We start from the raw sequence: 15800 nt of genomic DNA, 5'->3' as shown, positions 1-15800 counted from the left end.
AGTAGAACTGTGCCCCACGGGGTTTTCAGTGGCTGATTATTTGAAAGTAGATCAACAGGATTTCCTTCCAGGGTACCTCTTGATAGACTCAAACCTCTAAACTTTCAGTTATCAGCCAGGTGCGTTAACCGTTTGCACCGCCCAGGGCCTACTTTCGGGGGAAAGTAGGATCCTTGAACACTGTTCCCCCAAGGAGCCCAGGAGGTGCAGGACATGGGGTGGAGGGGCGTGCCCTGGACGAGGATCCCTCCCAGCCCTTCCAGCAGAAGGCGGGCTGGCTCTGACTCAGCCTTGTCCCTGTGGGGCTGGTGTCTGGTTGGCAGAGCCAGAAACTTTCCTACCAGTCTCAGAAGAGGGCCCCTTGGAGTTTCTCTGTGGTCTCTGACCCTCCACCTGCCCTGGTGGGCCAAGCACTACCCACTCACCCTGATGGCCATGTCCAGTACTCCCCACATTCTGCACCACCCAGCACTGTAGTGCTCAGACTTCCACGGGAGTTACAAAGCCGGTGACCACCCTCGTAAGAATAAATGCACAAGCGAGAATGGGAGCGTTGACGGGCGTGAGCTCAGGCAAGAACAGCTCAGCTGCAGAGGAGCTACCGGCGCATTGTAGTCACAGCCTCAGAGACAGTCCACGTGTAATACAGTCCTGTACGTTATGGGTTTTATTATCCCCACTTTAAAACTAGGGAAATTGAGACCCAGAGAGGTTAACACTTTGCTGAAGGTCTCACAAGTGGTGAGTGTAACCCAAGTGTTCCTGGATCACCGTGATCCTGTATGGCTCTGGAGCTGCCCTGTCTACATAAAGAGAGGAGGACACAACATCCTAAACTACTGTGACCAGTTCTGTTCCCTGCCCTAAAAGAGATGTGACTGAAGAATTGGCAGCCCCCATTTCTTCTGTAAATGGGAAGATGCATTTGCACACTGGATGACCAGACTTCTTAGAGGCTCCAGGCGCAGGACTCAGCACCAGCACTGAGTGGACGAGCTCCAGAAGACAAGCCCTGTCTCAGGATTAGGAATATTCTCCAGCAGTCAGTGTGCCCCACAGTGGCCTGGGCGGCATCGGGAGGAAGCAAGGTGCAGCTCCCCATGGTGCTGTGCAGATCCTTGCTTTAGGAAGGAGGACTGGATGAGATGGCCCTGGGATTCCAGGACCTTGGAAGAGTAGCCTCCTCGCCTGGGGAACAGCGTCCAGGTCCAGGACCAGGTGCACTGGGCTTGCAGGCTGTGGCACTCCTGCGTTCCCTGCTAACACCACCCTGCTGCTGTTGTTTGCAGGCATTAATGTCGGCCCCGTGGTGGCTGGGGTGATCGGAGCCCGGAGGCCTCAGTACGACATCTGGGGCAACACGGTCAACGTGGCCAGCCGCATGGACAGCACCGGGGTCCAGGGCAAGATTCAGGTCAGTTCAACCAGACACCCCTAAGGCAGAGGTGCCCATTTCACAGATGAAACTGATGCACAAGAGGTAAAATGGCATGCCCAACGTCATGAGGCCAGTGAGCAGTAGGGCAGAATTGAAGCTGTGGTCCAGCTCCAGAGCAGGTGCTGTCCACTGCGTCTTACCGCCCACTTGTGCTTGGGTGACTTTTAGTTGTATCTTACTGGGTCTGCTGTGGGGGCATGGTAGGATCCTGACAGGTGTATCTTACTGTTTGATTGATCATGAGGTATAATTTCTGTGGTCCTGGGGCTGGCCTGTGAGTGATACATGGGTGTTGGTGGTTGTCGGCCGTGCTCCTGGGCCAGCCCATAGGTGACCACTTGTGCATTTGTTGGTCTGGGGCCAGCCTGTAGGTGACTGCATGTGTGTTGGTGAACAGTGTATGTAACAGGGTCATGACTCCTCCCCTCACCCCTATGCATTCCCAGCAACCCCTGCCCAGCTACCATAGGGGTGTGGGGATGGGCTTTCTCCACAGTTTTCATTGTGCTCTGAAGGTGGAGAGGGTGGTGGACAGGTTTGAGCCTGGGGCCATGGCCCTGTGCCTGCTGAGGCCTGTCCCCAAGGAGGGACATGGGCAGGGAGAGCAGAACTGCACTTATCTGTGAGAGGTCATTGCTTATTCTAAAAGAACGACTTAAAAAGATGGGTTGAGTGGAAAAGGGGCCGAAGCTGTAGGCCCACCTTGGTCTGCCTGTGTGCCCAGACCAAGATCCATTTCTCTGCTCTCAAGTCCCTGGTTAATGGGACACAAGTAAAGGTCTTCTCCAAGACTTCCAGGCTGTGTAAGGCTCCAGGGAGAGAAGACCTAGGACAGGACATCATTTCCAAACAGAGCTGAGGGCGCTCTGCCTGCCTTTGACCTGTGCACTGCCATTCCTTGACCTGAAGCTGTTTCTTTCTTTTCACTGAGGTTCTCTACAAGATGACCCAGGGCTACTTTCCACCTCCTTCCCAGCATTACTTACATGCACCGGCCTCCCTGAAATCCCAAAGCTCGCCCCTCTGTCTGCCTTGGTGCCTGCAGGTTCCTCTGCCAAGAACTCGCTATTCACCTGCCCTCTTATTATCCCAGTTCATTCTGCAAAAAGCTCAACATACAGCCCTGGTCTCAGAGACACACCCGAGGTCCCAGTGCTTCCCTGTCCTGCAGCAACGCATACCTCCCATTACAGTGATGCCCCCCATTGTCACAGGGCCTGTCTCCACCACACCCCCTATTACAATGATGCCCCCCACAGTCACAGGCCCTGTCTCCACTATACCCCTGATTACAGTGAGATCACCCTGTGTCACAGGGCCTGTCCCCACCACACCCCTGATTACAGTGAGACCGCCTGCTGTCACAGGACCCGTCCCTGCCACATCCTTATTACAGTGAGGTTACCCACTGTCACAGGGCCCATCCCCACCACACCCCCGATTACACTGAGGCTTCCCACTGTCACATGGTCTGTCCCCGATCTGCCCCCAATTACACTGAGGCCACCTACTGTCACAAGGCCTATCCCCACCACATCCTCAATGACCAGTGCAACTGCCCCGCTGTCACAGCACCTTTCCGTGCCATGTCCTCGATGACTAGTGAGGCTGCCTGCTGTCATAGGCTCTGTCTCCTTTATGCCTGATGTCTGCAGTTGTGGCATGCTGGCTTCTGGAGTCCTTCTTCCTGCTCCTGAGCAGTCTCACATCTCCTCTTGTACCCTGTGCGGCCCATCTTCCTGTGTCTGTACCAGCATACTGTGTTGAAGGGCAGGTGTTGGGGTGTATACCCAATTCCAGGGCCTTCTGGACAGTTGGTGGGTTGCAGGCTTCTGGCCATAGTGCCCTCTGAAAGCTCTGGAAGCTGTCTGGGAGTTTGGGAGGCACTGACCTCTGTTCCTACCAGTAGAGGGAACTTGGATGAGGCTCTCAGCATGTCCATGAACCTGTGAAGCTGACACCAGTACCTGATGGCCACTGTGACAGATCTCTATGTTCAGCCCTGCTGTACCCTGTCTGGGAACTGCAGGTGTCTCAGGACTTGGGGAGAAGGTGCCCTGCTCCCCAGGCGCGTGGCCTTTCAGGTGTGTGACTGTGGGCTGGCCTCTGAGCAGGAGGGCTGGCTTACTCACCATGTGGCTGGTAATATCAAGGGTTATCTGATGACCTGATTCCCAGTGTGAGCTTCTACTGTGCTGTGTCTTTTAGGCACTTGACCATCGACTTGAGCACAAGGTCTCAGTCCTTCTGCAGACCCTGTTTCCACATGTATGTCCTTCCCCACTGTTTGAATAAGGCTGTTTAGGAGCGCAGTGACCTGCCCAGGTCTGGGACAAGGCCCAGCTGGACAGAGCCCACGTCTCCTGCCCGGTCACGCCATCTCCACCCACCAGGCCTTCACTGAACACTGACTTGGGAGCTCTGTTTGGCCTCTTGAATTCAGCAGTTTAAGAAAAACCCATTGCCATTGAATCAATTCCAAATCATAGCAACCCTCTAGAACAGAGTAGAACTGCCCCATAGGGTTTCCAAGGAGTGGTTGGTGGATTTGAACTGTGGACCTTTTGGCTAGTAGCCATGCTCTTAACCACAGCACTGCCAGGGCTCCAGTTTAACCAAAAGGCAGACCAAAATCTTCCTGGCGCTTTATGAAGAGTGGAATGACTATGCCAGGAGTCCCCTCAAGAGCAGAGGAGCAGGTCGTTCTGCTGGGAACCTAGAAAGGCACTGCCACATAGTGTCTCCTCATATTTCTGCGTTCATTTCTTTTTTTTTTGTTGTGGCAAATACATATGTAACAAAACATTGCCATTTCCATATTTTTTTACAATGCAATGCCATTAATTATGTTTATGTTCAACCATCACCATTGTCTATTTCCAAATTTTCCCTCCACCCACAACAGAAGCTCAGTGTCCCCTAAGCAGTGAGCACCCCTTTACCTCCACCTCCCCACCGCCCCCCCCCGCCCACCTCTGGTAACCACTAATAAACTTTAGTCACTATACTCTTCCCTATTCTAGATATTTCCTATAGGTAGGCTCATGCAGTATTTGTCCTTTTGTGACTGACTTATTTCACTCAGCATATTGCTTTCAAGGTTCATCTGTGTCATAGTGTGTACCAGAACTTCTTTCTCTTTGTATCTGAGACATGCATACAGTGCATTACTCCGCCACTCTCTTAGGATGGTCAGAGCCCTGCACTGCTCTCCAGCCTCCCCCAAGGCTGATCGTCCTCAAGGGGACCTTCTCCAGCCTTGCTCTGCACAGCTCCACTGCTGAACTTCTATTTCTGAACTCAGACCTGACCAGCTTGCTCCCTGCTCAGAACCCTGACCTCTCCTCCCCACTTTTGTGCATGCAGGGCCTGTGAGCCTGCCTGGGGCCTTCTTCACATGCTGCTATCACCCAGTGGAGTCTGGCAGTGGCCCCTGATCAGGCCACAGGCACCCCTATTACTCTGCTGGGCTCTTGCATGGCCTGTCTCCACCAGACTGGAACACCCTAGTTTGTCCACCCCTCCCTAGGCCCAGCTCCAACATGCCTGGGGCAGAGCAGGCATTGCACCAACCAGCCAGCTCCCAAGCCACCCGAGCTTGCAATACTCTCCAGGCTCCAGGGTGCTTGCACAGATGTCCCCTCAGCCACATGCCTCGTGGGGGGCAGGGAGTCTCTGCTACTTCCCCTGGCTCCATGCCACCTCCTCTGCTTTCATAGGGACTCCTGGTGTGACCACCTGCAAGCCTGGTGCTGAGTCCTTGGCCCTTCTCCTGTCTCTGAGTTGGCTCTCGCTGAGGCAGTCCTCCTCAGCCTTCTCCTAGAATTCCTGGCCCAGCTCCCTCCCCGGGCCTGCCACTGTCATCTCACACATGCCTGTTCTTCTCCACTGTTTGAATAAGGCCCCACAGCAGAGACCTACGGTGAGAACCACAGAGCACAGGGAGGGAGCACACGGTCATCTGGGCAGCCTGAGTGTCCAGGGGTCTAAACAGACACAGAAGCCCCCTCCCCACCTGCACACAGGGCAGGCTCTGCAGGATGGACCGAGTGCTGGCAGCAGTGCAGCAGTGCCAGCAGCTTCCTCTCTGCATCTCTGTGCAGTTATTCAGATACTGTATTACCTTTTCCTTCTCACAAAATAAGACAACAGCAGTGAAATGCAAGGCCTCACCCAAATGGTAAGGCTCCCCAATTTTTGAATGCACTACTCTGGAGCTCAGGAGGTTGAGGAAAGTCCAATCTTGCTGGCTTTGAACTGAAGAATTGTAGGTTCAATTGTGAAAAGAAAAACCAAACCCATTGCCATCAAGTCAATTCTGACTCATAGCGACCCTATGGGTCAGAGTAGAACTGCCCCATAAGGTTTCCAAGGAGCACCTGGTAGGTTCAAACTGCCAACCTTTTGGTTAGCAGCCATAGCTCCTAACCACCGCACCACCAGGGTTTCCCAATTGTGAAAGAGAAGAGCAAAATCTTACTGTACTATATTACGTAATTTTGTGCCTAAGAGGCCACATTAGAGAAATGACTTTTTTTTTGGCTTTTGGAGAAGGGTACCTCCCCTTTACGGCCTGTCCATCTATTGCTCAAGTTACACACATGCATTTGGGACACAGTAAGTTCCTGTTGGAGCCCTGATGGCACAGTGGGTAAGAGCTCAGGCTGCTAACCGAAAGGTAGCCTGTTCGAATCTACTAGTTGGCTCCTTGGAAACTGTATGGGACAGTTCTGCTCTGTCCTATATGTAGGGTTGGTGTGAGTTGGAATCAACACAACAGCAACAGATTTTTGTTTGTTTTGTTTTTAAGTTCCTGCTGGAGAACTGGGTGTAGTTGGAGACCCAGGCAGCTCTAGTCCCCAGGGTCCCCTAGATAAAAAATATTTGGTGGCTAAAGGATCAGCAGCCTTTGGGGCCGTCATCCAGGAAAGCACCCTGAAGAATTTCAGCACGATCCATTTTTTCTTAAACCATTCAACTCTTTTTTTTTTTTTGGTAATATTTTACTGTGTTTTTGGTGAAAGTTTACATAGCAAATTAGGTTCCCGTATAACTGTTTCTGTACATACATATTGTTCAGTTATATTTTTCACAATATATTAACATTCTCATTATTGTTCCGTTTCCATTAATCTAACTTCCCTGCATCCCACTGACCACCCCCCCAACCCCGCCACCACTCTTACCATCTTATCTTTGCTTTAGGGTAAATGTTGGCCATTTGGTCTCATGTAGATGATTTTCTAAAAAAGCACAGTACTCATGGATGATATTCTTTATTTTATGTGCCAATCTGTTGTTTATCCGAAAGGTGACTTCTGGGTATGGTTTCAGTATAAAGTTTAGAGGCTACTTCAGGGCAATAGTCTTTGAGGTTCCTTTAGTCTCTGCCAGTCTAGTAAGTCTGGCATTTTTTAAGAATTTGAGTTTTGTTCTACATTTTTCTATCATTTTATCCAGGACCATCTATTGTGTCCTTAGTCAGAACAGTCAGTAGTGGCAGCCGGGCACCATCTAGTTCTTCTGGTCTCAAGATAGATGAGGCCATGGTTCATGCAGGCTTTTAGTCCTGTAGACTAGTTTCTTCATTGAGTCTTTGTTTTCCATCTTTCTCTTTTGCTCCAGAGAAGTAAAGACCAGTAATTGTATCTAAGATAGCCACGCACAAGCTTTTATGATCCCAAATGCTACTCACCAAACTGGGATGTAGAACATAAGGTTTATGAACGATGTTATGGCAATTGATCTAGTTGTCCCACAAGACTATGGTCCTAAGCTTTCAAATCCAGTAAACAAATTTCATGAGGTGTTTGGTTATGTCTAGGAAGTATCTGTAATTGTGCCCCCTGTGTACTTTATTGTATATATGAATATATATGCAGCACATACAAACATGTATATACATATGCCTACAGATACAACTATGTGTGCACCTGTATATACACACATATACCTTCCTAACCACATATACGCATATATATCTACCTATGTAACCGCTGCCCTGGTGGCATAGTGGTTAAGAGCTACAGCTGCAAACCAAAAGGTCAGCTGTTCAAATCTACCAGGTGCTCCTTGGAAACCGTATGGGGCAGTTCTACTCTCCTAGAGGGTCACTATGAGTTGGAGTTGACTTGATGGCAAAGGGTTTTTTTGGTATGTAATCACACCCATATTTTTTGGTTATTGTAGCTGTTGTTGCAAAATTGTGTACGTTACAGCATTTACCAAAAATGTCCTTTATTCTTGTGCTCTTCTTGGTGTCATCATTTATCTTGGTCAGGTTGTGCATACTTCACTCATATTCAATATTGAGTTTCCCATCACCAAAAATAACAAGTGTCTACTATCAGTGATTCCCCCCCTTCCTCTCCCATCCCTGATAAATACCAATTAACATTTTCTGTGTGTGTACCTATTCTTGTCTTCTTATAAAAGTGTGACCGTACAATATTTGTCCTTTTGTAATTGACTTATTTCACTCAACATCATTTTCTCCAGATTCATCCACTTTATATTTTGAGAACTCATCATTATTGTTATAGCTGTGTAATAATTGCATTTTTGTATATACCACATTTTGTATCCATTTATCTGTTGATGGGCACTTAGGTTGTTTCCATCTTTTTTTAAATTTTTTTCCTAAATTTTATTAATTTTGTTGTTGAGAATATACACAGTGAAACATGCAACAATGACATTGATTACATTCTTCATATAGTGCAAGCATTCTCACCCTCTGAGTTGTTCCTCCCTCATTAACATAAACTTGCTGTCCCCTGATCTTTTGAGTTCCTGTTGTCAATTTGATCTCATATATATAGTTCTTAAAAGAGCATAGTGCTGGAGATTCAATATGGCAGCCTAGTCAGATATACCATGCTGTCCCTCTACAGCAAAGATCCAAGAAACAAAGTAAAACAGATACAGATGACAACCCTGGAAACTTGAGCATCAAATGAAAGGATATAGAATTAGATCAAACACCAATTAGAAAAAGAAACTGAATGACAACAACAAACAGAGAGAGACATGGTGCAGAGATCCCCTGCCAGACAGCCTAGCACAGCAGGACCATTTGGAAACAAAGCCAGCAGTGACCCTGGGTGAGGAGCACAGGAAAACAACATCACGGAGTTCCCAATAGGAGGAGACAGAAACTGTTGACATACCAAGAGTGAAACAAGATGTGCAAAACATGAACTGGAGCTAAAAAGGGGAAAGTACAGGAAGTAGGACAAGAGCTTCAGAGATCCCAGCATACACAGAGCAGGGAGGGAACCAGGACCCAAAGACAGGGTAACTCTCCAGCAGCGATACCTCACCAGTAGGGTGGGTGGCAAGCTCAGAGGAATAGACTATCCCCCCCGCCACTTTTTTCCTCTCTCTTTCTCCCTGGCCATCTGCCCTGCCCCTCCCCCACTGGATAGAACACCCATGTGATCCCCAGCTGCCTGCCCTCATTCACCAGAGAGAGTGCCTCTATGATCCCCAGCCTCCTGCCCCACCCCTCCCCCACCCAGGAGACTGTGTGACCCCTGGCCAACTGCCCCACCTCTTTCCTGCCAGAAGGAGCACCTACATGCCCCCATTTGTCCTCCCCATACCCCCTGACAGAGCATCTCAGTGCCACCGAGACACCTGTCTTGATCCTTGCCTGTCACTTGCCCACCTAGTGAATGACTGTGAGCATTCCCATACTGCCAGTTAGCACCCATCCAGTATACCCTCAGCCATCTCACATGTACAGTGAACAGTGACAAGGAGTCAACCTGCCCACCATTGGGGGCAGTAAGTGAACACCCCTGTGCTGCCAGATGTACGATCACCAAAGCATGCCCAACTTGGCCACAGTGGAAAAATGAAAACAAAAATATAAATAAATAAAATAACATCTTAATGCCTCACACAGCAGACAATATCAAATCATGTAAAGAAACTAGACAAGAAGGCTCAGCCAGATGACCAAAGTAAAACCAAAACCAAACCAAACCTGTTACTGTCGAATCAGTTCCAGCCTATAGTGACCCTATAGTACAGAGTAGAACTGCCCCATAGAGTTTTCAAGGAGTGGCTGGTGGATTTGAACTGCCAACCTTTCGGTTAGCAGCTGAGCTCCTAATCACTGTGCCACCAAGGCTCTGACCAAAATAAAGGGGCAGAAAATCTTTCTGAGGAAGAGATGATTATAGAATGCCTGATAGGGAATTCAAATGACTTATATATATATATAGGGTCCTCAAAGAAATCAAGGAAAACACAGACAAAACCATAGAATAATATGGGAAAATAATATAAGAACAAAATGACACATTAAATAGACATTTAAAAATCATACAAAAACAACAACTAGAAATCTAGAAGATTAACAATACAGTATCAGAAATAGATCACTCAACAGAAGGACATAGAAGTAGAATTGAAAAGATAGAAGAAAGAATTAGTGGAAGAGAGGACAAATCCCTTGATACCAACTTGTTTAAGGAACAATCAGAAAAAAAAGACTGGAAAAGGAGAAAACCTAAAAGTTACGTGGGACACTATGAAGAGGGATAATTTACATGTGATGGGAATCTCAGAACAGGAGGACACCAGAAAAGCACAAAGAGAATTTTTGAAGATTTGCTGGAAGAAAACTTTCCCAGTATCATGAAAGACGAGAAGATTCCCATCCAAGAAGCTCAGCGAACCGCATACAGGATGGACCGCAAAAGAAAGTCACCAAGAAATATCATAATCAAACTTTCCGAGGGAGGCGAGGCCAAGACGGTGGAATAGCCAGACGCTTCTGGTAAACCCCCTTACAACAAAGACCTGAAAAAACAAGTGAAACAGTTATATTTATGACAGGCTAGGAGCCCTGACAATCAAAGGCAAAGTTAGAAAATGGGCTGAGCAACAGGGAGAGGAAGAGACGGTTCAGAAGTGGAGAGGAGTTGCTGGACCTGAATCACCAGGAACCCTCAGGCCGCAGTGGGCTGGTGGTAGCATTCAGCTGCAGTTTCCTCAGGGAGAAATAGCCAGCCACACAGCCTACTCACACCTCCGGAACCAGAGAAGAACGGCGCTCTTGGCAAAAGCTAAGTACTTGCATATATTTTACCGCGGCCCCAGCCCCCAAGACGGCTTTAGTGACTGTCGATTTCCCTGGGCCTGAGATAGGTCCTGCTGTGCACTCTAAGCCATTCTCCTGGGCCTGGAGATTATTCACAATTGGGGAAAAGATAATCTGCCAGCTCCACTAACCTGGGGAGCTCAGGACAGAAGTGGCTCTTGTCCAGGCATAAACAGTCCATGGACTTTGAATACCTTACCCCGTCCGCCCCACACGGACCTGTGTGGGCCTATTTCAGGAGAATAGGCCCTTGTTGGCAGACTGCAACTCTTTCAGCTGCGCGGTGAAGAGGTGGGTGTTAGATGTTTGACACCGCTTTGCGTATTAAACAGGGTCCTCACGTACCCACATCAGGGGCCTAAGGACTGGTGGCTCCACTCAGGCCACCCAGCCACCCATGACAGGGGTCCAAGGACAACTGGTACCTCCCAGTCCTTACAAACAAAAGCATTGGGTGCCCATGGTCTGTCTGCAGAACCCTCCCACTTGTGCACTCTAGGGAACGGGGCCGCACTTTCCTCACAGACACTTGAGGGACAGTTGTCAGCCCCCTGCCTTGTTCAGAGTGGGACCCCCTGCTGCAACCAGATACTGGTACCTACATCAATCACCCCTGCCCCTCTAAGACTATAGGACAGAGCTCGTACCACATACTTGATGACAAACTACCTGGACACCTAAGCTGAATCCATACAAGAAAAGTGAATGGACTCCTCAGTTGATATACCTGATAACATCTCTAGCCATCTGGTGGCAGGAAGTTAGTGCTTCAAAGGTGAAAATAATCAAGCTAGCTCACTCAAGCAACCTATTTGGGCATATCAGAACAAAACAAAGCAAGAAGCTAGGATACAGTAAGCAAACATAAAATAACTTACAGAGGGCTTGGAGACAACAGTCAGTATCAAATCACATAAAGAAGCAGACCATGATTGCTTCAACAAGCTCTCAAAACAAAGAATCAAGGGATCTTCTGGATGAAGGTGCCTTCCTGGAATTACTGGATGCAGAATACAAAAAATTAATAAGCAGCACTCTTCAAGACATCAGGAAGCAGATCAGGCAATACTCAGAACAAGCCAAGGAATACACAGATAAAGCAGTTGAAGAAATTAAAAAGGTTGTTCAAGAACATAATGAAAAATTTAATAAGCTGCAAGAATCCCTAGAGAGATAGCAATCAGAAATTCAGATGATTAACAATAAAATTACAGAATTAGACAACTCAATAGAAAGTCAGAGGAGCAGAATATGTTGCCTACAAGAAACATACCTTAAACACAAAGGCATAAAGAGGTTAAAAATCAAAGGATGGGGGAAAAAAAGTAGCAAGGAAACAGTAACAAAAAAAAAGCACGGACAGCAATATTAATCTCTGATAAAATAGAATTTAAGTCAAACTGCATCCTAAGAGACAAGGAAGGACATTTTATAATGATTAAAGGATCAATCCACCAAGAGAACATAACCGTAATAAATATCTACACACCCAATGACAGAGCTCCAAAATATATAAAACAAACCCTAACAGAATTGAAAAGAGCAATAGACAGTTCTACAATAACTTTTTGGACAAAACAGCTGCAAAGAAACTCAGCAAAGATACAGAAGATTTAAATAACACAACCAACCAACTTGACCTGATAGACCTATACAGAGCACTCCACCCAACAGAAGTGCAGTATACATTCTTCTCCAGCATGCATGGATCGTTCTCTAGAATACACCATATCCTATAGCCCACAAAGCAAGCCTCAGTAAATTCAAAAACTTCAAAATAATACAAAGCATCTTCTCAGATCACAATGCTACCAAATTAGAAATCAATAACAGGAAGAACAATGAAAAAATCAAATACTTGGAAACTGAACAATGCCATGCTTAAAAACCACTCATAATAGAAGAAATTAAAAATGAAATTAAAAAACGTGAATGAAAATACAACATACCAAAACCTTTGGAACACAGGAAAAGCAGTGCTCAAAGGCTGATTTACAGCAATAAATGCACACATCGAAAAAGAAGAAAGGGTCAAAATCAATACCTTAACCCTACAGCTTGAACAAATGAGAAAAAAAGCAGAAAAAGAAGACCACAGCTGCCAGAAGGAAGGAAACAATAAATATTAGAGTAGAAATAAATGAAACAGAAAAACAACTGAAGCAACAGGACTAGAGCTTGGTTCTTTGAAAAGATCCAAAATATTGTGAATAAGGGTGCAGTGAACATAGGTGTGCATATGTCTGTTTGTGTGCCTGATATTAGATCTCTGGGGTATATGCCTACTAGTGGGATTGCTGGATCATAAGGTATTTCTATTTCTACATTTTTGAGGAAGCTCCATACTATTCTCCATAGCAGTTGTACCATTTTACAATCTCACCAACAGTGGATAAATGTTCCAATCTCCCCACAACCTCGCCAGCATTTTTTTTTGTTTTAATCAGTGGCATTTTCTTCAGGGGTAAGATGATATCTCATTGTAGTTTTGATTTGCATCTCTGTAATAGTTCTAATCCACCAGCCACTCCTTGGAAACCCTATGGGGCAGTTTTACTCTGTCCTATAGGGTCGTTCTTGGTTGGAATCAACTGGAAGGCAACAGGTTTAGTTGGTTTGGAATGGCTAATGATTTCGAGCATCTTCTCATGTGTTTGATGGCCACTTGAATGTCCTCTTTGGAAATGCTGGTGGCATAGTGCTTAAGAGCTATGGCTAATAACCACCAGGAGCTCCTTGGAAACCATATGGGTCAGTTCCTCTCTGTCCTATAGGGTTGCTATGAGTCAGAATCGACTCTATGGCAACGGGTTTGGTTTTGGTTGGTTTGAATGTCCTCTTTGGTGAAGTGTCTGTTTAGGTCCTTCTCCCATTTTGTGATTGGATTTTTTGAGTTGTTGAAGTTTACTATATGTTTTGGAGATTAAACCATTATCAGCTATGTCATTCCCAAAGATTTTTTCCCAGTCTGTAAGTTTCTTTGTACTCTTTTGATTAAGTCTTTTTGAGCATATGTATTTAATATTTAGGATGCCCCAGTTATCTAATTTGTTTTGTGTTGTTCATGCATTTATAGTTGTGTTTAATAATCTATTTTTGAAAAAAAAAATTAGGTTTCATAGTTTTGTCCCTATGTTTATCTTCCGGGAACTTTTTAGTTTTTGCTTTAACATTTAGATCTTTGATCGATTTTGAGGTAATTTTTGTGTATGGTGTGAAGTATGGATGCTGTTTCATTTTTCGGCAAGTGGATATCCAGTTAGCCAGCACCATTTATTAAAGAGACTGTTCCTGCTCCATCGAATGGACTTTGACCCCTTGTCAAAAATCAGCTGCCCGTAGATTGATAATTTACTTCTGGGTTCCCAGTTCTATTCCACTGGTCTATATGTCTGTCATCCAACCACTTTACTAGGTTGTTTTGATTATTGTGCCTGTAAAAAAAAAAAAAAAAATTTTTTTTTTTTATAGTATGTTTTGAGATCAGGGAGTGTGAGGCCTCCTACTTTGTTCTTCTTCCATATTGCTCTGGCTATTCGGGACATCTTTCCTTTTCCATATAAAGTTGATTTGTTTTTCCATTTGAGTAGAGAATGTTGTTGGAATTTGGATTGGGATTACATTGTATCTATAAATTGCTTTGGGTAGCATTGACATTTTCATAATGTTAAGTTGTCCAATCCATGAGCATAAAATGTTCTTCCATTTATGTCGGTCTTTTAGTTTCTTGCAGTTGTGTTTCTTTGTATAGGTCTCTTACATCCCTGCTTATGTTATTCTTAACTATTTTACCCTTTTGCGGGCTATTGTAAGTGGTATTGTTTCCTTGATTTCCTTTTCAAGAATTCTCTTTGTTAGTGTAAGGGAACCCAGCAGATTTTTGTGCATTTGTCTTGTACCCTGCCACTTTGCTGAATCCTTCTATGAGATTCAGCAGCTTTCTTGTGGAATCTTTGAGATTTTCTATGTATAGGATCACATCATCTGCGAATAGAGTTTTACTTCTTCCTTCTGATTTGAATATCCTTTATTTCCCTTTCTTGCCTTATTGCTCTGGCTAGAACTTCCAGTACAATATTGAAAAGAGTGGTTATAATGGGCATCCTTGTCTCGTTCCTGTTCTTAAGGGGAAGGGTTTCAGTTTTTCTTCACAGAGAATAATGTTTGTTGTCAGTTTTGCATATATGTCCTTAATTATGTTGAGGAATTTCCCTTCTGTTCCTATTTTGCTGAGAGTTTTTATCAGGAAAGGGTGTTGCATTTTATCAAATGCCTTTTCTGCATCAGTTGAGAGGATCATGTGATTCTTGTCCTTCCATTTATTTATATGGTGAATTATGTTGATAGGTTTTTAAATGTCAAACCACCTTTGCATTCCTGGTATAAATTCCACCTGATCATGATGTATAATTTGCTCAATGTGTTGTTGAATTCTGTTCACTAGAATTTTGTTGACAATTTTTGCGTCCATATTCACGAGGGATATTAGTCCACAATTTTCTTTTTTGTGCATGACGGCTTTACCTGGCTATGTTATGAGGGTAATGCTGGCTGCATAGAATGAGTCAGGGAATATTCCTTCCTTTTCTATGTTATGGAAGAGTTTGAGCAAAATTTGCATCAACTCTTCTCTGAATGTTTTTGAAATTCTCTAGTGAAACTGTCTGGGCCAGAGCTTTTTTTTTTTTTTTTCTTAAATGGGAGTTTTTTGATGATATCTTCAATCTCTTCTTTCATTATGGGTCTGTTTAAATTTCCTACCTGTATTTATGTTAGCTTATGTAGGCAGTGTGTTTTTTTTATGTAGGCAGTGTGTTTCTAGAAATTTGTCCATTTCTTCTAGGTTTTCAAATTTTTGGAGTACAATTTTTTGATAGTATTCTGTTATAATTCTCTTTATCTCATTTGGATCTGTTGTAATGGCTCCAATTTAATTTATTTTGGTTAATTGCATCTTTTTTTTTTTTTCTTCCTCTGTTAGTTTGGACAGAGTTTTGTCAATTTTGTTGATCTCATCAAAGGAACAACTTCTAGTCTTGTTGATTCTTTCCATTGTTTTTCCATTTTCTATTTCATTTCTGCTCTGATCTTTATTACACTTCCTTTCTTCTGGTAGCTTTGGTCTTCTCTTGCTCTTCCTTTTCTATTTATTCAAGTTGTCGGGTTAAGTTAGTTATTTTGAACCTTTCTTCTTTTTTAAAGTACATTTATAGCTATAAATTTCCCTCTAAGCACTGCTTTTGCTGCATC

General features: G+C 45.0%; 1 protein-coding gene across 1 annotated transcript in view; it reads left to right on the top strand.

Annotated features, from left to right (window-relative positions):
• ADCY1 (adenylate cyclase 1) overlaps positions 1–15800 on the top strand; it is a 252600-nt gene that overhangs the window by 225918 nt on the left and 10882 nt on the right. The window contains exon 19 of the mRNA XM_023544192.2: positions 1290–1414. Coding sequence (XP_023399960.2) covers positions 1290–1414 — 125 coding nt within the window. The remainder of the gene's footprint in view (positions 1–1289; positions 1415–15800) is intronic.

Source organism: Loxodonta africana, chromosome 8, assembly GCF_030014295.1.
Source record: "Loxodonta africana isolate mLoxAfr1 chromosome 8, mLoxAfr1.hap2, whole genome shotgun sequence".
Lineage (NCBI taxonomy): Eukaryota > Metazoa > Chordata > Mammalia > Proboscidea > Elephantidae > Loxodonta > Loxodonta africana.
This window is presented reverse-complemented; position numbering and strand designations above follow the sequence as displayed.